The sequence below is a fragment of the Pteropus alecto genome, unplaced genomic scaffold (assembly GCF_000325575.1).
Source record: "Pteropus alecto unplaced genomic scaffold, ASM32557v1 scaffold15, whole genome shotgun sequence".
Lineage (NCBI taxonomy): Eukaryota > Metazoa > Chordata > Mammalia > Chiroptera > Pteropodidae > Pteropus > Pteropus alecto.
Window position 1 is genome coordinate 1,981,821 of NW_006436286.1, and position 24,949 is coordinate 2,006,769.

General features: G+C 51.3%; 2 protein-coding genes across 3 annotated transcripts; one reads left to right on the forward strand and one right to left on the reverse strand.

Moving 5' to 3' along the window:
- The first annotated feature begins 567 nt into the window (after window positions 1-567).
- METTL9 (methyltransferase like 9) lies at window positions 568-22,254 on the forward strand. Its single transcript, XM_025047282.1, has 5 exons — window positions 568-645; window positions 1,424-1,692; window positions 5,124-5,333; window positions 6,962-7,146; window positions 21,556-22,254. The coding sequence occupies exons 1-5, from the start codon at window positions 568-570 to the stop codon at window positions 21,756-21,758; spliced, it is 945 nt and encodes a 314-aa protein (XP_024903050.1). The 3' UTR covers window positions 21,759-22,254.
- IGSF6 (immunoglobulin superfamily member 6) lies at window positions 12,363-21,319 on the reverse strand. Of its 2 annotated transcripts, XM_006912526.3 has the most exons (6): window positions 19,531-21,319; window positions 17,147-17,506; window positions 15,683-15,789; window positions 15,034-15,081; window positions 14,601-14,681; window positions 12,363-13,517 (listed from the first exon to the last, which is right to left on the reverse strand). In XM_006912526.3, the coding sequence occupies exons 1-6, from the start codon at window positions 19,757-19,759 to the stop codon at window positions 13,461-13,463; spliced, it is 882 nt and encodes a 293-aa protein (XP_006912588.2). In that variant the 5' UTR covers window positions 19,760-21,319; the 3' UTR covers window positions 12,363-13,460. The 2 variants fall into 2 exon arrangements, with proteins under 2 accessions (XP_006912588.2, XP_024903056.1); XM_025047288.1 differs by lacking the exons at window positions 12,363-13,517; window positions 14,601-14,681; window positions 15,034-15,081 and having other exon boundaries at window positions 15,517-17,506.
- Window positions 22,255-24,949: the final 2,695 nt, after the last annotated feature.

Genomic DNA, 24,949 nt, shown 5'->3' on the forward strand with positions numbered 1-24,949 from the left:
GGGGTAGGGGGTGGGGTGGGGAGTGTACTCGGTGAAAGTAAGAAGCTGCGTCGCTTGTCTATAGAGGCGGAAAAAGAAACAGAGTCTTCAGGTCCAAGCAGTTCTGGTGAGTGTTTAAATGGTAAATTAACTCAGTTAACAGTTGGAAATATTTGATTTATCCAGTTTACAGCCTGGGGTTTGTGAAAAGATCAGTCAGCCTTCGAAATTTTAATGGGCCTGTTCACTCGTGTGTCCCGGTTCCTAACGGGTCCCTTTTTGTGCCACTGCCAACATCTAGCGAGCCTAGGATGGCTCTAAACTTGAAATTGGTCCCCTGTTGTGCAGGCAGCCATGGGACCCTACCGCTGACAAACGGTCGCGTTTGTCAGGGGAAGCAAGCTCCACGGGGCTCCTTACCGGGGCATGTGGATGGTTTCTTAGACCACGGATTGCCAGTGACCCGCCTGCCGAGGTGGTCCTCACGGTGTCCGTCGGGCTCACTGTCATTGATCAGGCTGTGTTTGCGGAGCTGACTCGCCATCGTCCGCCCGCTCTCGGTGTCTGGTCTGCACCGAGCATCCGCTCATGCTGCCACGTTCCACTCTTCAGCACCCACCAGAGCAGGTTGCACTGGTGCCTCAGTCCACAGGTGGCCGAGGAGAGGTACAGGCCAAGTGCCTGGCCTGAGCCCACACAGAAACGCAGAGCGGGACCTCGAATGTGGGCCCGACCCAGCCAACGCCCTCGCAGGCGACTTCCCCCTTTTCTGGGACACCTGCTCTAAGTGCAGACGGCAAACATTAAATTCATGCACAGTAGGGGTTTACGTTTTGTTCTAAAAAGTATATTCTACTTAGAGCCTAGTCCCGGAAATCTGGTTCTTAGGCTGGCGTCTGTCTTCTCGTTAATCTCAGTGTGACCTCAGGTAACTTCTTACTGTCAAGCACATTTTGCCCTGTCTGTGAGGACGGCATGTGACCTGGTCAAGTGTCCCTCCCTATTGTACAGGCCTGCGTGGAGCCTGCAGGAGGAAAGGCAGGATCTGGTCGCTAGGGGTCGAAACTTGCTCTTACTCTACGTTGATTGTTTGGTGGCGTTGAGTGAAATCATTGCATTATGTGACTGTTTTCTTACCTGAAAAACAAGGTTGACAGTGCCGGTCATGACCTTCTTATGTTGCATCTCAGTGAAGGAAAGGTCTCAGATCTCGGGCCCGGGGCTTGGGCCGGGGTCGGAAGACCTGGACTGCGGCCTAGCCCTGCTGCCTAGTGACCCCAGTGGCCTCCCCCTCCCCCGCGCTCCGTCCCTACCCTGAGTGGCATGAGAAGCGAAGGAGAACTTACCCACGAGGAAGCATTTTATCCTTCCTAGGTCACGGGAGTCAGAGGCGAGGCTGTCCCCAGAAGTGCCTGCAGATCACTGTGCTGGCATCCGGGTCTAGCTCGGGCTTCTGAGTGTGTTCCTGGACTTCTTAGGTAACGGGCAGCTGTGCGTTCTCACCTCTCGTCTTCCCTTTCAGTGGTACGTGTGCAACAGAGAGAAGCTCTGCGAGTCCCTGCAGGCCGTGTTCGTTCAGAGTCACCTCGATCAGGGGACCCAGATCTTCTTAAACAACAGCATCGAGAAGTCGGGCTGGCTCTTCATCCAGCTGTATCACTCCTTTGTGTCCTCCGTGTTTAGCCTGTTCATGTCTAGAACATCTATCAATGGGTAAGTGCATCTCGGATGTTTTTCCTTTACAAAAAGAAAAGGAAAAAGGAAAGAGGTCTCATTCCAGGGGTGACCACCCTGCAGCGACAGCCCTCTGCTGGCCGCAGCCTCTGCCGTCCCGTGATGAGCAGCCTCGTTGCCTGCGTTTCTGTGGTGGGGGTCAGTGAGGGCAGTGCGCCCCGGCTTTTATGTGCACGGGATCCTGGGGGTCTGGCTGACATGCGGGTTCTGAGTCCGCAGGGCTGGGCGGGGCCTGGGTCTGCGGTCCCAGCCGGCTCCCGGGGATGCTGCTGAGTAGTGAGGAGCGTGGATAGCGGGCCCTGTCAGCACGGGCGGCTCGTTGCCAATGGAGGGCCCGTGTCTGTCGCCAGCATCGGTGAACTTGCCTTGGCCGCCTCTGCCCTTGGCGTGGCTTCCTCCTTCACGTCCACGGGAAAAACTCTGGGTTATGTCTCATCATTCCTTGGCCACACTTTGCAACACCCCAAGGCCCAAGAGTCCCGAGCACCAGAGAACAGCAGCAGGGCTCGCGTGAGACGCCCGCAGGCCCCTGACGACCATGGTCGGGCCGCGACTTTCCCCTGGGGCTTGGAGCCGGCTCGTGCTGAGTGTCTGCATCCCAGTGTATTGTCTGGTCCTTCAAGATGTTTTCAGGCACTGCGAGCCATTTCTCAAGATTTCTTGACTTTCTTCATTGTTTTTGTGAAATTGCCTTAAGGTGGCTTTAGCAGACAGTTATTTTTCTGTTGGTAGCTGAGTTTATACTACTCGGTCTGACATTTTGTTCCTAAAATTGGCTGCACTGAACTTCTGTTCTATTCCATTTATTTTTTCATTGGAAAGCAGACAAGTCACTGTAGCTCTAATTTTTAACCTTTCGAAAGGGACGAAAGATGGGATCCCCTCGCTGTCCTTACATTTAGCGTTGTGCATATAATGTGGGTGTTGTCGCGCCCTGAGCCCAGGCCCTGGGACCCCCCGCGTGGGATTCCAGTTTGGCCGGAGACGCAGCACAGTCAAAACGGCCCTCTGGCCTCCCTTATCCTCAGCACTTCCGGTTTCCTTTTTCACCCTTCATCCTCTCTCGCCCCCAAAACAGAAACAAAACTTGCCCCGTGCCCTGAGAGTCAGCTGAGCCCAGTGGTACTTCCCACTCGAGGCGGTGCTGGGTTATCACGGGTGGGTGTTTCCTACAGAAGCAGTTACTATGGCACCTTCTTGAATAAAGCCAGTAAGATGCTTATCAGACTTCCTTTGCTTGGAAAGGGGAAGGCCAAGCAGGCGGGGCTCGAGCCGTCTCAGTGTATTTTATAAGGAAGATATTTATAAGGGGGCGCACCTGCTCTGTGGACTCTAAATCCAGAGAGAATTTAGGCGGTGGCCAGAGAACCTAGGATGGTTATCTGAAACTTAAAAAAAAAATCCCACGGCTGTCACTCACGGTGGGGAGTCTGGGGAGTCGAGGCCAGGGAGGGGGCCACCCACCTGCGTGGGGCGACCAGCCGGACCCCCCGGGCTGAGCCAGGCAGCGTCTCGGCGTGTCCAGTGGGATTCGTTCTGCCTTGTGGGGACCGCCACCCACAGTGCGGGAAGTCTGACTCTTCTGGTCTTGTCCACTAAGCCACTGTGACCACCCCAAATTCTCCCCCCTTCTCCCAGTGACCCCTAGAGGACAAAGCTGGCCTTGGCTGAGAAACACTGTGCTCAGTGGACTTTGGTTTATTTTGGACAGTTCTGATCACTTCATGGAGCCTCTGCTGCTCATGGTCTTCAGAACTAGGACAGCGCTTCTCCCCTGAGGCCTTTTGATGCTTGGCCTCGGGTGACCCCTAGCACTTTGTGATTGTTACGGCAAAGTTCGTACATCCCAGAGAGCTGGCCGGGGAAGCCTGTTAATTTGTAACTGGGAAAACTGAAGCTAGAGAACCATGTCACAACTGACTTTGGTCTTGTGGCAAGCCCGCGCCGACATTACCAGCAGGGTCCCCAAGCTGGGCTGCCCATGACCTCCGTCCCTGCCTCGGCCTGACTGGCTCCTGCGTGAAGTTCTGGACGCTGTCCAGTAGGTTCAGCCCCTTCCCTTGGGTCTGCCCACTTAGCCTGTTGCTCTGCTGGACGGGGCGCAGCTGGGGAGGGAAACCTCTGTCTGCCCAAGATGCGGGTTTCTGCGGGGAGCAGGGTCGTGGGCAAGTCCTCGCTGGTCTCTGAGGTCTGCCCCGCCCCAGCGTTTAGTATTTCTGTGGGCAGAAGAGCCACTGTAACTGCGGTCCCAGATTCACGGAAACGCCCCTGTGGCCTTAGCAGGGGCTGGGGACTTGCTCACGTGCGCTCCAGAATTTGGATTTTCTCCTGAAGCCAGCGTTACCAAGAGTGCCAGGGCGCACGTCTCTCCGGCCCTATGTGACAAGGAGACCGTGCCCGGTGGCTGCGTCCAGGACCGAGTGACCTGGTTTCCTAGGCTGGCTTCCACTCAGCCTCCGGGGTGTGGGGGGAGCGGCTTCTGGCTGCCCAGCAGGCCTCTCAGCGGCTGGGCCACCCCGCTTCCTCGCCAAGCTGTCTGCGTCCACTTCACCGAGGGATGTGTGACCGCCCCCCGCCCCCCCGGGGACACGAGAGTTTGCAGCTGGAGCGCCGCGTCCGACTGGCCTGCATGTGCTCCCCGGGGCCGCCTCCATGGACTTGGTTTGATCTGCAGCCTCTTTTCCAAGAGTCTCCGATCCCCCAGCCTAACTCCTCTCCGTCCAGTTTTCAGTGACATCGCTGGTTCTGAGTGCTTTTTAGGATCTTTAGAAATAATAGGACCCAGCCAATCGCATGACGTCTAGACCGACACACGCGAATCTGCTCTGCCTTCCGAGTGCAAATTTGCTGGTGTCGCACATTCGCTGGTGTCTTTTCCCTCGTCTCTAGTGTCTCTCATGCGAAAACTATTTTTTTCTTACCCATCGTTTAGTTTCAGAAAGGCTTTCGTCCTCCGATTTGGTTTTTCTGCTTAGTGTTGGCTGGTGCTGTGGTCTGTGCCTGCCGCCTGCCCCCTCCGTGACCAGGTGCACATTTCCTGTCGCCCCTTCCGTCGTTCCTTCCTGTGAGACGTAAATGCTTCGCATCCGTCTTTTAATTTCTTACTCATTTCCTCTCTTCCCTGCTCATCTCGGTCCCTTTCCACCTTCCATTCCTCCCTTGGCCCCGCCCACTTTGGAGGGGTATTATGTGCGATCTCAAAGACAAACGATACTATCTGGATGGATTTTCTTAATTTGACTAACTTTGCTTTTTAATCACATAAAAGATAATATGCGTTTTAATCACAGAATCGTGTAAAATAAACAAGTTCAAAAAGCTGCTGGCGCTGAGCCCCCACGGTCGCTCTGTGCGTGGGGGGCCGTGCCTGCCTTGTACAGACTTCCATTTTTGTCCTTTTTTTTCTCTAGGTTGCTAGGAAGAGGCTCAATGTTTGTGTTTTCACCAGATCAGTTTCAGAGACTGCTTAAAATTAATCCGGACTGGAAAACCCATAGACTTCTTGATTTAGGTGCTGGAGATGGAGAAGTCACAAAAATCATGAGCCCTCATTTTGAAGAAATTTATGCCACAGAGCTGTCTGAAACTATGATATGGCAGCTTCAGAAGAAGAAGTACAGGTATACTTTGGAGAGTGGTCGGGGTGCATTTGCTGGGGTTAGAGCTGTTTCTTCTTGAGAGCATAGTATTTAAAGAAAATTTAAAACCTTTTCACGTTACAAGTAAATGGAAATTGCGAGAGAAACCGTCTTCCCTTGGCAGTATTTTTCTGGACTAAAGGGATCGGGGCTGTTGGGAGGAAAAGAGCAGGTGAGACGTAACGTGGGAAGGAGAAATCCGAGGCGGGGACTTGTGCCCTCGTTGGAATCTGGCGTTCTCGAAATGCTTTTAATTAATTTCTTTAATCGTAGAAATACATGACATAGAAGTTACCACTTTAACCACTTTTAAGTGTACGGTTCAGCGTCGTGAAGCACATTCACAGGTTATGTGACCATCACCGTCCATCTCCAGACCTTTTCCTCGTCCCCCCTGAAACTCCGGACCCTTGGCCACTAGCTCCCCGTCCCTCCGTGGCCCAGCCCCGGGCACCCACTCCTCAACTCTGTGTCCCTGGGACTCTGGCTCCTCGGGACCTCAAAAAGGGGGAGTCCCACGGCACTCGCTCCGTGGTGACTGGTGTACTTCACTTAACGTAGCGTCTTCAGCGTTCACCCATGCCGCAGCGTGAGTCAGTCTCCTGCCTTTTCAAGGCTGAATGACAGCCCATCAGCCGTGTAGTCCACATCTGTTCATCCATCATCTGTCAGCGGACGCCGGGCAGCGTCCACCCTTTAGCTGTTGGGAATAACACTGCTGCGAACACACAGTACAGCGACCTGTTTGAGTCCCTGCTGTCACTTCTTTGGGGTATATACCCAGAAGCGGAATTGCTGGATCGTACGGTAATTCCATGTTTAATTTTTTGGGGAATTGCCAGACGGCTTTCCGAAGCAGCTGCGCCATTTCACATTCCGTCAGCCAGGCGCAAGGTTTCCGTTTTCTCTGCATCTTCCCCCGTGCTTGTTGTTTTGTGTGTGTGCACGCACGTGCGTGTGCGTGTGTGTGAGAGAGAGCGAGTGACATTAAAGGCCGAGTGTCGTTTGTTAAGTGTGCTTTTCACAAACTTACACAGTTAATAGGATGTCCTATGCTTTATCTTCTATAACATATTCAGATAGGAAGATTCTGGAGTGTGAAATAGTATCTCTGCCCTGGGAACAGAGATGTGCTCAAAAGGACAGGATGTACGTGAAAATGATCTTAAACCACCCCCAGCCATTCTTAAAAATAGGAGGCACCATAGGAATAGAAAACATGAACATGCGATATATTTTATGATTAAATGCCAGTGAGCGTAGAAAGTAGGACCGACCCTTTGTTCATTAACCGATGTTGGAGAATTTGGTGCTCCGGATTTATAATCATTTTTATCACCATATTGTCATGCTTATTAAACATATAATTAGTTCCTGTACAGAAATTTTTATATGTCTTGAGATTTGGAAGTAGATGAAATGCAAAATTTAAAGAAATATGGTTGCAATTTTTTTCTTGCGTGACCCTTTTCTTTCTGCAAATATAAATGAAGATTTTGAGTTTACTTTGATTTACAAGGTGAAGTTAGAGCCTTCACTGGCTTCTCGGTTATTTTTTAAGCTGTCTTTAAGGGCGTTTGTATCAACCCAGTTCTTTCTGATTTTTTCAGAGTGCTTGGTATAAACGAATGGCAGAATACAGGGTTCCAGTATGATGTCATCAGCTGTCTGAATTTGCTGGACCGCTGTGACCAGCCCCTGACTTTGTTAAAGGACATCAGAAGTGTCTTGGAGCCAACGCGAGGCAGAGTCATCCTCGCCCTGGTCTTGCCCTTTCACCCCTACGTGGAAAACGGTAAGTGCGCTCAGGTTGCCTCTTAGCCATAAGGGTGTGGGCCGGTACCAGTGCCTGCGCCTCTTACCACAGCCCGGAGTGGAGAAGGATGGGGCTCTGCCACGGGAAACACCACCTTGGTGAGCGTCTGTCCTCGGTGGGTGTTAAAGACCTCTAGCGACCCTTCTCAGGGCTGACGGTGGCCCACCGGGTTCGCCTGCTCGGGATCAAAGCCTGAAACGGTCTGTTTTCTGCTTTTCGGTGGCGCTCACACCGTTTATTTATTCATTAGTTTAAAGGCTGACTCCAGCAGTAAAAGGTGCCTTTTAATCCACCTGTACGTCCATGCCGAGTGTCATAGCTGTTTTGTATTTTCCATCTCTTGTCCCAGATGCTAAAAATGATAAATGCTGTTACCTGTTTTTCCCTTTGGAAGACCATCTGGGTTCCAGCATGTGTCATTCTTCATGTAACGTTCGTTTTTGGCTTTGATGTTTTGATTGCACGGCCTTGCTCTTCAGCGGCGTTGAAGGAAGGCTGTATCACCAGACGTGCTTTGACTTCCTCTTGCTTCGTATTTACTCTGTCTCCTGGATGTAGTCACATGAGTTCATAGTTGTAGCTTATGCGGTTTGCATTTCAGGTCATGCTGCAACTTATGACTTTAAGCCCATTCTTTGCATAAAATTTATTTACGGTATAAATAAGACATGTTAATATTTAAAAAGCCTTAGTTTTTATTCACTGCCTAGCTCACACTGGGGTTCAAAAACCCTAAGAACTTCCAGACGTTTTTAAGTACCCCGTTAATATTTTGTAAGCATCGCGGTCACAGACGTCTGTGAAAAGCTGCATCGTAAGGCGTGATCACGTCGGGCTGAGGGTTCGCGTTGCCACCGACACACCTCCGTTTCTTCTCGTGGCCATTGTCCCCCGGGTCTCGGTCTGCTCAGACCCCATGCTTGTCGTAACGTTTACCCAGCGGTTTAGAGTCGTGCGGATGGTAGGCAAAGCGGAGAGTTCTTTGGACAGGGGAAGGTGGGAAAGAGACTGGACAGACACATGTCCCCTTCTCCGTCTCTGTCTTACGCCCCTGCTGCCGAGTGCGCCTCCGGCCCTGAGCGAGTGGCCCTAGGGGCCGAGCTTGCAGTGGCGACGGTGGTGCGGGGCAGGGGGCAGGTGGCTGCTGAGTCCCCTGGCCACGGAGCCGCCTCCCCTGTGTGGAAAGGACTTGCTGGCACCTGTGTGCTGGGGGTAGGTTGCTGGCAACAGGTGTCCTGGAGCGCTTAAAAGGAGGTTCTGGAAAGGGGGCTGGGTTTGGGCGCTGTCATTTCAAAGAGGGTGCTCAGGGACGGGGCTCTCTGAGAGGGTGACAGAACAGGCCTGAAGGACGTGAGGCTGAGGGTGATCCGTATGACACATTTCCAGGGGTGGGGCTGCCAGCCTGCTGTCCTAACACCATTATCGGAGCGTCATCTTTTGCTCAGTGTTTGAAACGCCACCTTTACGGTAAGAGCTGAATGTGTTCGCTTTTGTCTCGTGTGTGCCAGAACCAGACGGTTTTGATCACTGCGGCTCATCATGCACCTTAATATCACAGTGCTCGGCCCCCCTCAGTCCGGTCCTTTCCACACTTCCCTTGGCTTATTTAGCAGATCGACTTCAGAACTAGCTTGTCCAGTTCCCCTGCGTTGAACCTCCAGATTAATTTAGGGAGCGTTGAGCCTTCGTGGTTAATAATAAGATGCGTGTTCCAGTTTAGTCAGTTATGGTTTAGTAACATAGCATTTTCTTCACAAAGGACAGTGTTTGTTAGGTTTATTCTAATGGTGTGTGTGTGTGTGAGAGAGAGAGAGAGAGAAGGAGAGAGATTGTAAGCAGAAATTGTTCTTCTATCATTCTTAGAATTTTTAAATATTTTCCCCAGCTTTATTGAGGTGTAATTGCCAAATAAAAACCGCACGTGTTTAAGGTGTGCCGCGTGACGATTTAGTGTGTGCACACTGCGCGTGGTTACCACTGTCAGGTTCGTGGGCATCGTCACCTTACACCGCTGCTACTATGTGTGTGATGAGAGCTCTTGGCAGACCTCCCGTGCGCATGCAATGCCGCGAGCTGTGGCTGGGCCACCGCCTTGTAACTGGAAGCCTGGCTCACACCTTCCTGCCTCCCCCACACCCAGCCGCCTGCAGCCCTTCTGCTGCCTGGCTCTGCGAGTGGACTCGTCTCCATGCCACAGGAGGTGACAGTGCTTGTCTGTGGCTGGCTTACTCACCTGGCCCAACGCCCTCCAGGTTCATCCGAGTGGTCCGAGCAGCTCTTCCGTTGAAGATCGTGTACACCAGCAATTGACGTTTTTGTGTCTGTCAATTTTGTAATCTTTTACCTTATTGAAATCTCATTTTCCAATAATTTTTCCATGGATTCTCTTGCCTTTTCTCGATACACAGTTACGGCATCTGCAGTAACTGGTTTTGCTACTTCCTTTTCAGTTTTAGACTTTTTTTTTTTGGTCCAAGTGAACTGATAGTTAATTCCAGAAAATGTTAATAAAAAATGGTGGCTATTTTTATCTTGTTTTTGACTTTAATGAAAACATTTCTACTTTAAATGTGAATTTCTTTAAGGTTGAGATTGTGGTTGTAGACTGTATACTTTTTTGCTCCTGGTTTATTAAGAGCTCAAAAAACTAGGAATCTGTTGAATTTTTCACCAGCGTTTTCAACAGCTATGGAGGTAGTCATCCTGTTTTTTTTTTCTCCTTTGACTTATTAAATTAATAATACTTTTCTACTATGTAGCCACCCTTGCAGTTCTGGGCGTAGGCAGGATAGCCTTGTTACACACCACTAGATCGTATTTACAAAAATTCTGAATAAAAATGTCAGCATTAATATTATCGATGAGTGATAGTTGGTCTGTAGCTGATCTTTTATTTGGAGGATGTTATCTGTGTCATGTTTTGGTGTCAATGCTCTGCTGCCTTTGTGAAAAATAATTTGGCAGTTTTTTTTAATGCTCTGGAAGAGTTTAACTCAGCGGTCCCCAGCCTTTCTGTCACCGGGGTCCAGGGCTCCTATGAGAATCTAGTGCCTGATGGTCTGAGGCGGGGCTGGGGCGGTGATGCTGGCACTGGGGAGCGGCTGCGAACGCAGATGAAGCTTCGCTTGCTCGCTGCTCAACTCCTGCTGTGTGGCCTGGTTCCCAGCAGGCCACGGGACTGGTACTAGGGCTGGTCCACAGCCCAGGGGTCTGGGACCCCTTGTTTAAATAGCGTGTTCCCTGAAAGGTTAGTAGGTTACTGCTGTGACAGCAGCGTGGCCCTGCGCTTCTCGCGAGGTGGCCGTTGGCAGGTATCTCTCTCGTTCTGCTAAGTGAGACACTGCAGCCTCACAGCGCGCATCTGCCTGAGAACAAGTAGCGCTTAGGGGCGTCTCGTGGAAGGAGGTTGGGCTTTGAGGGCCAGCCTGTGAGCCGGGGGTCAGCCCTCGCTGCTGGGCCTCTCATAAAGCCCGGCGTTTCATCTGTAAAAACAGGGCCGATGCTCACCTTGAGGTTTGTGGTGAGGCTGACTCATCTGACGTGCAGGATGCAGCCCCAGCCTGTGTGTCTCAGCCCTGGGGTTCGATACGTGTTGGATTTATTTCATCATCCTGTTCTGTTGTTTCGTTTTGACCTGTGGCTTTACTGATCATTGCTCACAGTTCAGCTTGAGGTATTTGTCGGTGTCCTTCACATCTGCCTGTGAAACTCTTAACGGTAATAACCATAATTTCACGTCTTCGTCCTGCATGTGAACCTGGGCGCAGGGTCTGCGTTCCGCATCGTTTTACGTGACGCGGCTCCACAGACTCAGCTCTGTGCCTGTTAGCCGAGGCTTCCGAGTCTCTCAAGTCCTGCACGGCAGAGGGACAGCGACGGCCTGCCCTGAGCGTCCTGTGCTGCGTCTTGTCGAGAGGGTCAGCGCGTACACACCAGAGCCACACTCCGTCACTCCTCCGGTTCTCACTGTTCCTGTCTCTTCACTGTCGTGGGAAACTCAAACCTAAACACAGCCAACGCTGAATTCTTCTCGGCGAAAATTCTGGATGCCCAAGTAGCAGGAAAACTAATACCATTAGAGAGTCAACAGTCTGAGGAGGGGGCGTGCGGGCCAGCGCAGGCGAGTGGGCGTGCTTCACGAAGTTCCAGATGAATACCGGTCAGAGGGGACAGACAGCACGTGCAGAAGCCCGAGAGAGTGGACAGGGCGGGGCTGGGAAGGACGAGTGCCGCGTGACCAGGGGTGGCGTCTGGAGGCCCTGGGCCGTGCAGAAGAGGACGCTCGACAGACAGGGCTGCTGGATGCGTGAACGTGAAGACGAGAGACACGTGCAGTGGGCACTTCACGGGGGACCCGTGGGGGTGGCACTACTTTCTTTGGGAAAGCGTATTCCAAATTTCAGCGTAAAAATCAATCTTTGAAACACAGCCGTGGCTGGCAGTGGGGAGGGCATATTCTCCATGATTTACTAGTTTATCTGAGGGATTTGATCTGCCAATTAGTTACGCAAAGAACAGTGAATTTGCAGCCCTGGAAGTAATGTAATGACTCCTAGAAGAGGGAGGGAAATGGTCTAACCCCGCACGCACCTCGTCCGCCTGGGTGGTGTTCGCGCTTGCTCTCACCCATTCGTTTATCCACGCCGGCGGTCTCGGAGTGGGGCGCGTATCCCAGAGAGGACACGAGACAGTCTGGTTGGGGATATCAGAAGAGAATACTAGCATTCCTAACTACTGACCCTCGAACAGCACGGCTCGAACTGCCTGGGTCCCCTTAGACCCAGAGTTTCCCACTTAAAGACCATTAAGCGTCTTTTTCCTTCCTTGTGGTTTTCTTAATAACAGTTTCTTTTCTCTAGTTTTCTGTGAGAATCCAGTATATAACATGCAGAACATAGAATGTGTGACATGGGCTGCTTCTGTGGTCAGCAAGGCTTCGGTCAGCGTGGGCTCTTAGTGGTTCTGTTCCAGGGCGGTCGTAGTGTGTATGTGGATTTCTGACTACACGGCGGGAGAGGGAGTTGGCACCCCAACCCCTCATGCTGTTCAAGGTCAACCGTATCTTACTTTTTACTTTTAAATTGTTTAATTTCTGTTTCATTATCTAAGATACACACATATATGCGTGTATACCAACGTGAATGCACACACATACACTGCACCCCCCCACAGTACACCATGTGCGCACAAACCCCCCCACAGTACACCATGCGCACGCACACACACGCACTCACACACACAAATAAGATGCGTTTACGTGCTCCTCGGAGATCAAGGATTTAAGCCATCAGTACAGAACACTTTCAGAGAGATCTTAAAATATTTAAAAATCCTGTCTGGGTTTTAAAGCTAAGAATATACTTCATTTCATACCATTTTAAAAGAAACACTTTAGAGAAATAAAATAGGCTGTAATCCACGTTTACTAACGGGCGCACACTCGGGCACTTTCCATGGGCTTGGACAGCAAAGCAGCTTCCCCAGCACAGCGTGACCTGCGTGCTCAGCGAGCTGGTCCTGCTGCCCGTGCTGTGCCCCTCGCCCGCCCGCTCTCCTCCCGAGCTGGCGAGAAATCAGCATTGCAAAGGCACTGTCTGGTACGGGGTCACTCCCCGCCCTGCGGCTCTGGGCGTGACACTGACCTCTAGCGTCGGCTGTGGCTTATTTGTTCTGCCGTTTTTTCTGGCCTCTGCTTCGAATTTTCTGTTTCGGCTACTGCATTCTTACTCTGCTCTCATTTGATGCTCTTGTTCATTGGTAGCAGGATGTAAGTCACTTTGCACGCCCTGGCAGAAAATTGCATTCCGCCATTGGCCCTGGCGATGCCACAGGGTGTCATTTTTGCTCCGAGGCACTTTGCAAAATGACTTTTTCTAGCTTAGCTTTTGGTGCGTTCCTTCCTCCCTCTGTCCTTCCCAAGTTGGCCTAATGGGCCCATCACTTGCACAGCCCGATGCTGAGGCGCTCGGTGCGGCCTCCCGTCTGCAGGATGACAGCCGTCACACAGCTCGCATGTCAAATGCAACAAATACAGGGTGAGTGCTGTAAACGCGGCAGGTTCTGAAAACGTAAGACTGCTTAGGATTCTTGTAGCACATTAGAAAAGCGGTTTCCAGGTGTCTTTTGTCGGGCTTCGGTGTTCCGGTAACTGTTGGCCGCCGTGTCCCCGTCCGCGGGCACGGCCGTCTTTCCGTCCACCTGTGACTGTGTCATTGAAAGCTGATGGGTGAGCGTCCATGGACGCTGCCGCCGCTGCCAGGCCCTCGGCGACGGAGCAGAGGGCAGAAGCGCCCCTACGGTCCTTCGTAGTTGCAACGTGCGCTTCTGTTTTCGTAAGTGTTGTCCTTTTCCTGCAAAAGTCAACAACAGCCATATTTAGGGTCATGGGGCCAGTGGCGCCACCTGCAGACACCGTGCCAAGTGCCATCACCTCGTTCTGGGGCCCGAGTCCGCCAGTAATCTGAAAGGTCGGGTGACCGCTTTCCCGTATCTGGAGTGGGGCTTGAGGACGGGAAATCAGCTTCCTCGTCCAGCTGCCACGTCAGAGCACGGCACAGTGCTTCCTCGCGGCCCGTCCTCGGGCCACGGACCTTTGCCCCCTCGCTGAAAACCCGCCTCGGCCGCGCTCGGAAGAGACTGGAGGCGTCTGTCATCATTCAGAGCGGCCTCTGTGCGTGTGTCTGCCTGTGCTTCGAAGGGCGGATGACTGCTTAGAGGATACCCTCTCCTGGGTGAAAATCCCTTTTAAAAGTTGGCTTTGAAAAAACTCCTTTTATCAGAAGCTTGTTGCATTTGCCTCTCAACTGCCGTTTAAGTGGAAAATACCTTAGCAGCACGGAAGTTTCGTATTTCGTACACATTTTAATTCAGATCTGAGCGGCCTGGCCGCGTGTCATGGAAACCGAATATCTGCTCTCTTGGCTCGAAAGCCACATCTCATCTGCACAGGGCTGCGAAGAGCCCTCAGACCATGCTGTGGGCCACATAGGTGTGGCACCCCCACCCCTCCCAGCTGCATCCTTTCTAATGTGCATTTATCTGCCTTATTAGCAACAAGTAATGCTTGCTCTATAATCTGATCCGTAAGTGTTTGCAACGTCTCCTAAGTGCCTGCTACTGCGTGCAGGATGCTGGACAAAGCAGCTTTTAACCCACAAAAGCATCCTTGTCTATACTGAAAGCATCGCCTGAACCCAGCGTGCTTCTGAAAGAGCCCGTGTCACTAAGATGCCAGCCCAGTCTCTTTAGTGTTGTATCAGACGTCCTTCGTTACGGACTTATCAAACCAGGTTCTTTCGAAGGGCGTCACGCGTGAGGCCTCTTCCAGACTCTGCTAAGGAAGCCGTGACCGCTGACGGCTTGTCGGTAGCTTTGGTGTTTAGTCAAACGTGCTTTATGTCTGCGTGAAATCTTCTTGCTATTTTAACACTTACGTGTTGTTGGCTTCTTCCCGCGTGTCTCTTACTGTATAGTTCTTGAGCAATTTCCTGGAATATACGCCGAGCGCTCATCTTCTGTACACACAAGTGAGAAAAAGGGTCGCTCTCAGGGTGAGAAGTGCCGATCGCCGCACGTCAGCAGAGCCTTTGCCCTCTTTACCGCCAGTCCCAGAAGCTAACCCTGCCGCCCCCTCCCCACCCACCTCGGCACAGCCACCCCTCCTGCTAACGGCGGAATTTATGGCTGAGAACTATGAGGTTTAAATCACAGTTTACCACTTGAGATTGTCGAGTTTCTCAACAATAGGAAACAGTAGCTGTGGTTCAAAGTTACATGATGCTCTCTCCCTGTTTCTTAAATGTTTTGGATTCGAAATAGTTATAAGTAGCTACAGTATAAAGATGTTTTATAAGCATTGATCTGTACCTTTTGTGAATCTTCTGTTTCTTTGTTTCTTCGAGTGTTAGGTTTTGACTGTCAAGACAAAAAGGAAAGTCGAGTTAACTTAATATTTAAGTGATATATAGTAAGTTAATAATTTTCAATTTTCATGTCACTTCTGAGATGCTTTTATGAAATTAATAAAATAACAACAAAACTGCTGTTGATTACTGGATTTAAATTCAGTAATCCCGATATAAACACATACACCAGACCCCCTCTTATAGCACAGAGCAGCCGGGAGATATTCTTTCTCAAAAATTGTAGGCATTTAAAAAATATTTTAGGGCAGTTTCTAATCTCTTTGCTAACCCCTTTCTGCTCATTCTTAAACCTTTCATAGATAATGGTACTCACCCGTTGCGGGAAGATGGCATATTAAGATGCTTATAAAGAGGGACCCTCATTCCCATCTTATGGGTTTTAAAGAGGTAACCCTGTAAATTGCGTACACTGGCTAATGATCCTAGGGATGAAAATGCATGCCGTCTGCTGCAGACATCTGCCTATGCGCAGGAGCATGCTCGCTGGGCGGGAGCTGTTGCCCAGGCTCGCGTGCTGGGAGCTGGTGGTTATTTCCTTCTGCTGATGCGCAAGACCATGGGGACATGCCCTGCACGGAAGTCCCACTTACCGCAGAGAGGACCGAGAAGACCACCACCAGCCCGACGAGGTAGATGGAGAGCAGCGACGTGAGGGCGGTCAGGAGCCACCGCACTTCCTTGCCGAGAACCCTCGTCCCTTCATTTGCACCAAAACAGAAACGCCACGGTCACTGTCACTGCGCCTACCTGCAGGGCGTGGCTGAAGCCAGGGGCTAGAGGCGGAAAGGGGTCACGCCCAGCTGGGCTGCTTGCCTAAAAGTCATTCGGGGTCTCCTGATCTAGAACACACCCACGTGTATGACATCGTTAAAGCCAGCTCATCAGTTCTTTAGATGTATCACACTGGAAAGGTCACTCGTTTTTAAAATTAATTGAAAAAAACTTCAATTACTTGTCATGATGCTAAGGATCACTGTTTATATAAAGCGTTACTTTAAGTTAGGGGAACAGTTCAAAACAGTTTGTTCAAGGGCACTTAACATCGTTTTTGGTAGAAATGATGGACAGCGGTCTCTGAGAGCCTGCTGCGGAGTGAAGCTGTTTTCCCGTGTGTTCGTCAGGGCCACATTGTAGCCCGGCGGTTGTCGCGTGCTTGTTTTAGTATCTGCGGCTCACGGGTATTGACTGAGCACTTGCTGTAAGGCGGGTGCCAGTCAAAATGCGCTGTGCGTTAGCTCGTTTACAGTTTATCCTGACAGGCGAGAGTAAACTAAGGGCTCATGGGAATGGACGGCCAAGCCGTAGCACACCCCAGGAATCACGAGCGGGGGTCGCGAGGGCAGCGCTCGGCCCCAGGTCCTGCCGGGAGGGCTGCTGGGCTGGCCCGGCTTGAGGCCTCGTTTTACCGATCCCAGCAGTCCTTAAGGGAGGAGACGAAGAGGCCAAGGCCTTACTGCCCGCTCTCCTGACCCCAGAACCATGTGACGCTTTTTTTCTGAAATTCTTCAATTTATAGGACTTAGCTAGGTTCACTGTCCTCACCTGAATGAGGAAATTGTCTTGAGTTTTCACAAATCTCAAGAAGCCAGAGTCACACCGATCTCTCTCTCTCCTGTCCATGCAGTGGTGGGGTCAGGGATCCCCGCCCCAACCCCCATAGCTTCTCCCCAAATTCGTGTTTATTCTCGATAATGCATGTTTTTTTCTGGGTCCAATTTATTGACCCCAATGCCCCTCCACCACTTTGTTCTGGATGGTATGGTACTGGCTCGCTCTGGAGAGTGCCAACAGTGCCACATGCCCCCCTTCGGCCTCCACGTGACACACCGCTCCCCGTAGTGGACAGGAGGAGTGCACGGTTGGCCCCGCACGCGTGACGCCTGGGCACACGTGACGCCTGGGCATGGCAGGGAGCCGGCCCCGGGCGTGGCCCTGGCCGAGGAGGCTGAGGAGGGGGCTCACAGGGGGTGCTGGGGCAGCGAGCTGGCACCGTTCTCTGTCACTGTGCGCGTCACGGTCAGGGCGCCGTGTTGGGGACGCCGGGGCCCACGGACCTCTCACCACCAGCACCGTCCCTTCTCCAGCCCGTTTGGCCTGCGGCGCCTTCGAACTGGTTACAGCTATCCCACAGATGTAGATGGCGCTGTCATTGGCCGTCACCCTGTTGACTGTGAGGGAGACCTGGCTGTGTGCCAGATCCGTCCTCACCGTGAACTTGTCCGCCTCGCTCTGGCACCCGTCCGAGCAGAGGCTCTCCAGCTGCTGAGCGCCGAGGCGGAACCACAGGCTGGTGGGCGGCTGGGAGGGACACCCCGTGGTGGAGAAGGAGCAGGGCACGGTCACGGCCCCCTGCGTGTAGTCCACCTCCAGGACGGGCGGCTGCGACACAGAGACCGTGCAGTTGCCTGCCGCACCTGTCGGGGGAGAGACGCATGAGAGCCGGCTTCTCGCTCCCCTACCCCCCGCCCCCCGCGCCACCAGCCAGCACCCCCTCCGGAAGTATGACGCCAGTGCTCCGCACTCCGTAACCCCGTGCTCGCCCATGTAACCTGCTGTTACGGGGACCGCCCCGGAGAGCGACTGGGGGACCAGCCTCGCGAGCACAGGCGGCCACAGCACTGGACCCATAGGTCCGGGTCCCGACCCCGCCTGGCGGGCTGCCCCGACGCTTCCGGCCGTTCCCTCAGCCACACCTGGCCGCCGGGGTGGGCTCGGGGCGGGGGAGGGTGGCAGCCCCTTGGGCTCAGCTCAGCTGTCGGGGTTGGGTTTCGCCTAGGGGCTCAGAGTTGCTGGGAATTCCTGGCACTTCACAGTTGTCCCGTGGAAACATTGTGAAAGGCGCACGCACACCTGGGGACGCGCAGCCCGGGCTCCGTTACTGAGCAGAGGCCCAGCGAGCTGGCCCAGCCCGGCCGAGCAGATGCCATTTCTCCCTGCCACTTTGTCACCGCCTTGGGGTGCCCGCAGCTTTTATCTTCTTCGACGAACAGCTTTGTGACAAAGGACACAGACTTGAGTGGGGATCCCCAGCCCTGTGTTCTGTGCGTCTGTTCCCTCATCGGCCCGATGCGGTTCCTAAAAGGGCGGCCGACCTTTAACCTGTCCTTGGAGGTTGGCACCCCAGGGTAGAGCCCGTGTTTGCAGCCTTGGAGGTTGGCGCCCCCTCCTACTTCCCACTTCCGCCTGGTTGGCCCAGGGGGAGCCGCCCCCCCGACTGCCTGCTTTCTGTGGGTTTGGACTTGGGAGGAAGCGTCTGTTTCTCCCCTAAGCCAGTTAAACAACAGCTCAGCAAAAAAAGGAAGTTTGGAGAACATGTCACACCACAACCTGCTCCTGTGAAATTTTTCTTTTAGGAACTCTCACACTCTGTAGGGTTTGTTTTTTTTTTTAAACACAGTACCCTCCGAAAGATTGAAAGTTTATCTCATCGATGGAAAGCATAAAAAAAGATCACTTAACTGTTTTTAAAAAACAAACTGAAAAATGAATGGAAAGCGAATTTTTGACAGTTCACAAAAGCCTCTTATGGACCATTTCCCACTCAGGAGCCAGCGCGGTGAGCCAGCTCCAATGCCGCCAGCTGCGGCCCCTCTCCGTTCCTGTCCCCTCACCGGCTCCTTCACTTCCTTGTCATTTTAGGGCGGGTCCCAGACTACCTGTCTGCACGCTCTTCTGGACATAGCTTTAAAAGATCAGGACCCTTCTTTAAAATAACACCAGTTAAAAGTTTACAAAAGTAATATATACTCATTAGAAAAAATAAGTATTATGAAAGTCGTAGCAAGAAATCACGCAGAGTCCTTTTGCTCCGCAGAAATCACTGTTAACACTTTGACTTATTTTTTTACAGATGAGAAAATTCACTGTAAGAGCTTTTGCCCCCTTCCCTGCCTTGTGACCCAAACTTTGTGGGCAGGTTTGAGATTATCAGGTTTATTAGAACTAGGATGTAGGAAACGCTTTCTCTTTCATGGGTGAAAACTGATGTCGGCACAATTTAAAAAATAAGTATATTCTTTGTGGAAGGGAGCCATGGCAGTGTTTTATTTTTTTCCTTTTTGATAAGTGCTTTTTAATTTACAGAAGTTCAGCTTTTCAGAAACATTGTTCTTTGAAAATATTCAGCAGATGTTGCGTTTGTCTGCAGGAGACTGTCGCTGGCACCGCTTCGAAGGGTGTTTTCAACCCCTGGTGGGGCGCTCGCCCCCCCAACGCAGCGTAGCAGCGAAGGGCGTTTCAGCGTTAACATGAAACTTTCTCAGCTAATCTTTCATTACCCGTTTCTCTGGGGGAAAAGGAAACTCAGCACCTTAGACAATTTCTATAATGTTATACATTAAAAAGTAATCTGGAGGGATTTAAAATATAAATGCAGAAAGCAAAAAACAAAAACAAAAACACAATTTAAATAAAACAGGAGAAAACAAAAGAACCTTACCGACATAAAACAGAATCAGACCGAGTTCCAGACCGAGAGTGATCTTGCCTGCATCCATGGCCTCCATTTCCGAGTGCGCGCGCGCGTGTGCGTGTGCATGTGTGTGTGTGCGCGTGTGTGTGTGGTGGCCCCTGGCTTTTTTCTTCTCTCGTTTTGGAACGGAAGAACTGAAGAGAGGAAGTCTTATTAAGGAACCATAATCGGGAACTTTTTGAAATTGCGTAAACATTGTAACCCAGTTGCCTCACTTGAAGTTGAGATTTTAGCCCAGAGTACATTTCTCAACGTCCGTATGGTAATTGTTATTATTTAGATTTCACAAACCCTCGCAGCGTTACCTGACCTGGACGAGGTTTGGTTTTCACGTAGCGCAGGTCGGAGTGCTGTTCGGTGGGCAGCTGTATTTTAAGTTTCTGGAGCCACCCTTGCTGTCCCGGGCACCTCCCATGTGCCTGGTGCCGGGCCAGTCACTGCTGGAAACTAGGAAGCAGAAGGCGGTGCCTTCACATGGGGACAAGAGAAAGGAGCGAACAGTAACTGCCTCTGGCACAACGAAGAAGTAAGCTGTGTGCCATTGACTAGCTGTGCCCAGTTTTGTGTGACCCCCTCTTAAAGTGCCATGAGACAACGTGTGGGACCTGTTGTCCCAGCCCCCACAGCTGGCACTCGCCCCTCTCAAGAGGCTCCCTTAAAAGCAGCAGGAACTGCCCCAGCTGACGTAAGCAATGGGGGGTTTATTGAGAGGATTAGGGGCTAGCTCACAGAGTCGCTGGGGGCCTGGAGAACCGTGTCTGGGGCTACAGCCAAGCAAGATGCCCCAAATCACGCCGTCAGACCGAGCTGAGGCGCACACTGCCCCCACCAAGCGCGAGACACCTCTGCATGGGCCTCACCCTCTCCCTGGTACAGCTCCTGCTGCCCTGGCCTCTTGGCCTCAGCGCCACTGCTCCGCCCCCAGAGAGGGCCCCCCCAGTTTTCACCCCTCTGGGCCACAAGCTCTTCACCCCGGGTCTCGGGCAAGCGGGTCTGAGCGCAGGTGGTGTTCAGGTGCCTTAGCTGCAGCCGAAGCAGGGAGGCTGTCCCCCGGGCTTTGCCTGCCACCAGGGCTCCAGGAGGGGGTTCGGGTGCTGGGCCCCGAAAAGCATGGAACATCTGTCTTTCCCCTACTGTGTCTGTACTTGGCACCTGTCAATTATATGTTTTCTCATTTGCGGAAAATTACTCCCAATCTGAATTTAGTAATTTTAATACATCATCATAGTGTCTAAATTTATGTGTACCCCAAATTTACATGTACCCCAAGTTTATGTGTGCCCCAAGTTTACGTGTGCCCCGGGTTTATGTGAGCCAGTATCTCAGTGTGCTCATGTCTCTGTGTGTGCGCATGTGAACGGGAAGACCACCCCCCCTCCAGCCTCTGATGCTCATAGGTCCAAGAAATACTAGGTTGACTCATCCATTTCAGGATTCTGCCTCTGGTCCCAAAGCTTAACTTTTATGAAATTGTTCTGAAAAGTTAGGGAGTCAATCAACTCCCCTTGAAAAACTCACTAATTATCTGTTTTCATTCATTAATCCAGTTCATTTTCAGCCTAATAAACCTCTCTAATTAATGCGTCGCACCGGTTTATGCATCGGTGGTAACTTCCTGCATTTCTCCAAAACCCTCTTTCAAATGTCGCGTGTCACTCCCCTGCTCAGTGTCCCAGTATTTAGTGAGCAGTTTCCCAAACCCAAGAACCATTACACCCCGTCGGCCCGAGGGCAGATGGTGTCCGAAATTGTCAGAGAAGACGATGCTGTGGCTTGGGGTCACCTTTCTGCTCTGATGTCACTGCCTTGTGGGCCTGGGCGCCTGCTCTAGCCCTTCCCAGGCTGTCCCTCACCTCTGTCCACCTGCCTCGGGGTCCCTGGGCAATGAATGAGTCCCCGAAGCCCCCGGCTCAAGGCTCGTCCCTCCCCTTCCCTCTGTGGTTAACTCGTTTGTTCAAGAATTTAACTTAATGTTTTCATTTGTTTTAGTAGGTGGCAAGTGGGAGAAGCCATCAGAAATCCTGGAAATCAAGGGACAGAATTGGGAAGAACAAGTGAACAGTCTGCCTGAAGTTTTCAGAAAAGCTGGTTTCGTCATCGAAGCTTTCACCAGACTGCCGTACCTGTGTGAAGGGGACATGTACAATGACTACTACGTCCTGGATGACGCCGTCTTTGTCCTCAAACCAGTCTGAGCCCGGGCCGCCGAGGCCGTGTCCTCACAGCCCCCGAGTGCGCCCAAAGAGGGTCTGCATTCTCCCGCACGCGACGCGAGGGCCTCTGGGGACTGCCGCTCCAAATGCCACGTAGGGAGTTAAAAAGCCAAAATACTAATGATTGCTTTGTAGTGTGTAAAAGGAATGTTTTTAAAAAACAAAACCCAGCTCTTTGAGGATTTTTATCAACTCTTACTCAGTAATGCAGGTCTCACTCCAATTACGGAAGATATTTTTATACTTAATTGCAGTGGGGACTCGCTCCCAGTCAAAGCAATAGTCACGACTTCACGCGGAGCCCATAAACAGGGATCGTTTTTAGTAAAACAGAGACTGGCAGTAAAGGTGTCCGTCATTCAGTTGCAAACATTGGTTATAAGGCATAGCCACTGATACCCTTTCATGTTTAGAAATTCTTTCTGTCATTATTCAAGAAAATGTTTTTAATCATGCTAATAAACTTTTTTGGAGATGACCTTGGCATCGCGTCTGAGTTACTGTAAGGCCCCCCTAGCGTCTCTCGTCGCTTTGGCCTCAGGATGCCCAGGTAGCAGCGCCATGTGCGGCGAAGGCCACCGGCTTCACGAGGCCTGGTCACCGCAGTCGTGGTGAACACCCAGCGGGTCGAGACCGGCCACAGGGCGTCAGGGAGCACCCCACTGCCCAGTGCAGGCTCCTCTGGGGAACGGCTCGGTCGCGCAAGTCCTCCACGCAGAATGTTGTTTACCTGGACAGTCTCAGGTTCTCAGGATCGAAACATTCGGTTTTGTCTACCGGAAAAAAAAATGCAACCGCCAAGTGTTTTAATTCAGCGTCTCGCTCTACACGTGTATACCTCTTTCTCGGAACGTGGTTCTCCCCGAAATCCGTAACTGAGTTCATTATTTGCCAAGATTCTGGTCTGATGAGGACTGTGTCGGCCCATGCATTCTACAATCCGCGAGTGCCTCCAACCATACAGCCAGGAATCTCGCGGTGAGATCCAGAACCATCAGCAAGGTCCATAACCACTGTGGGTCCTCCAAGGAGCAGAGCACTTAACCCAGAATCTGAAATCTCAGTCACGACAGAGATGCCGATTTGAGATTGCGGTTATTAACAATATGTTACATGGATAAGTTTATTTTTTCAGCCAGGTGTTTCACTAAATAGTCTCATTTGTATGCTCACAGAAGTCAAGTCAGCACACCTCCTGCAACACCCAGGTAGAAAGAAGAATTAAAGCCTTGAGAAGAATTGCTAAGGATGGCGTGCCCACATCCTCACGCCAGAATCTTCCGTTACTGTGCAGTCCTAAGAATCGGGTTATGCAGAGATTTATGCAAAACTGTTACTGGCGCATTCTGATGCTTTTTTCCAGGAATTCAAGTGGAGTGTGAATACTTGGCACCCTCGATTGTAACCACAGGAGGAAATGCGTGACCTCGATGTAATTCTTGTGCAGCCGAGTTTTGCTTCTTTGTAAACCATCCAGCGTGAGCAGGGGTTGCTATTTAGACTGTCAGACAAGGTGCGAGAGTGACGGACGCTCAGGGAGGCGGGTCGCCCCACGTTTCATAACTCCGAAATTGAGAATTGATGGTCTGTTAAAATCCAAACAACCTCCCCCAAACCAAGACTCGCTCTTTACCCAAAAGAGCAGAGAAAGCTCATTTATGCATTTCAGAGATACATATACTTCCCAAAATCTGAGATTCTCTGAAGACCAGCGTCTCAAAAGTGACATTTTATGGTGAAAATTTAAACCAGTAAAATCAGCTCACAATTCTCACCTGGTCTTGGAAGTCTTGGTGGTGTGTCCCCAATCCACTAGGTGGCAGTGTTGCTTACTGAGTGTCGATGGCTTTTTCCTCCTAAGTGAAATGTTTTATCCCCTGCCCAGAGTACAATAAGGCTGCCACCATTCCTTGTATGAGTGCTTCATATCAAGTTAAGGTCGTGCTGGAGAAATTAAGGAGGACTATTAGTTGGCTCGAAAGCGAGCCAACCATTAGACCTCGGGTTGCAGAGAAAAGAAAAGCTGTGCCCCTGAGTCCCAGCCCCTGGCACCTGCAGCCGTAAGGCCCTAGGTACTCGGCCCCCGGACTGCAAGGCAGGGAGAGACGACACCCCAAGTCGCGCCTCCCTCCTGCAGAGTACTTAACAGCGACTGTGTCTTCTACTCTGCTACAAGTCACAAGTTTCAGTTTTTACATAGTAACAAAAGCTGGGCCGGGGAATAAAACTTAGTTGTTTCAAGCCATCTTTCCGAGGAAAGCTGTTTTCACTTTGTTCTGAGCGTAGGATTTAATTAGACTCGTAACGAAGCAAGACGTTTTCGCCAGTCACTTCCCACCACTTGGTTACTGAAGTGTTTTGTGACCCTTTCTCTTAATGACTACAGCACATGGAACCCGGGCTTCTGGTGGCTAAGGTGACCCGCCACGTTTGTGCAGGAGCCTACGTGCCCCCAAGTAAATTTATATCCAGTGCACCCATGTTACAGCTAGAAAACGGGGGGCGCTGGCTCCTGCCTGGTCTGGGTCGTACTGCGTAGGAGGCCACTGAGCTCAAAACTGGGCTCACTACTGACTTGAAGCAGGATGCTCGCAAACTTAAAACCAACTCATCAGAGATAAAACATCATGAATTGGCAGAAGGAAGCTCACACTGTATCCACGAGAAGCAACATTTGTGATCTAAGGGGAAAAATGCACCCAGAATCATTAAGGAAATAATGCTGCAATATTAAATCCAACAGCCTGCCTTTTTTGCAATTAGTGGATGATGAGCCAATAGCGAGGCCACACTGAACAGTGCAATAAAAATAAAAATTTCACATCTGCAGCCGTCTTGTAGGCATTCACATGTTGCTGCTTGCTTTGTCAATTTTCCTAGTATACTTATGTTGTCTTTGTCTTCTATATAGGAATTAATTCTACCTCGTTTTTTTTTAGCTGTTGCTTGCTTTTAAAAACTCATTTAAAAACAAACTTATCTTGTAGTAACGTTAGATTTAGAGAAATCCTGCAGAGGTGGTACAGACAGTTCTCGTGTCCCCTGTACCCGGTTTCCCTAATGTGAACATCTTACATGGATGCGGCGTGTCTGTCAACACTAAGAAGGGAACGCTGGCACCTTGTTATTAAGCACGCTACGGATCACTGGCCTGGTTTTCCATTAATGAACGT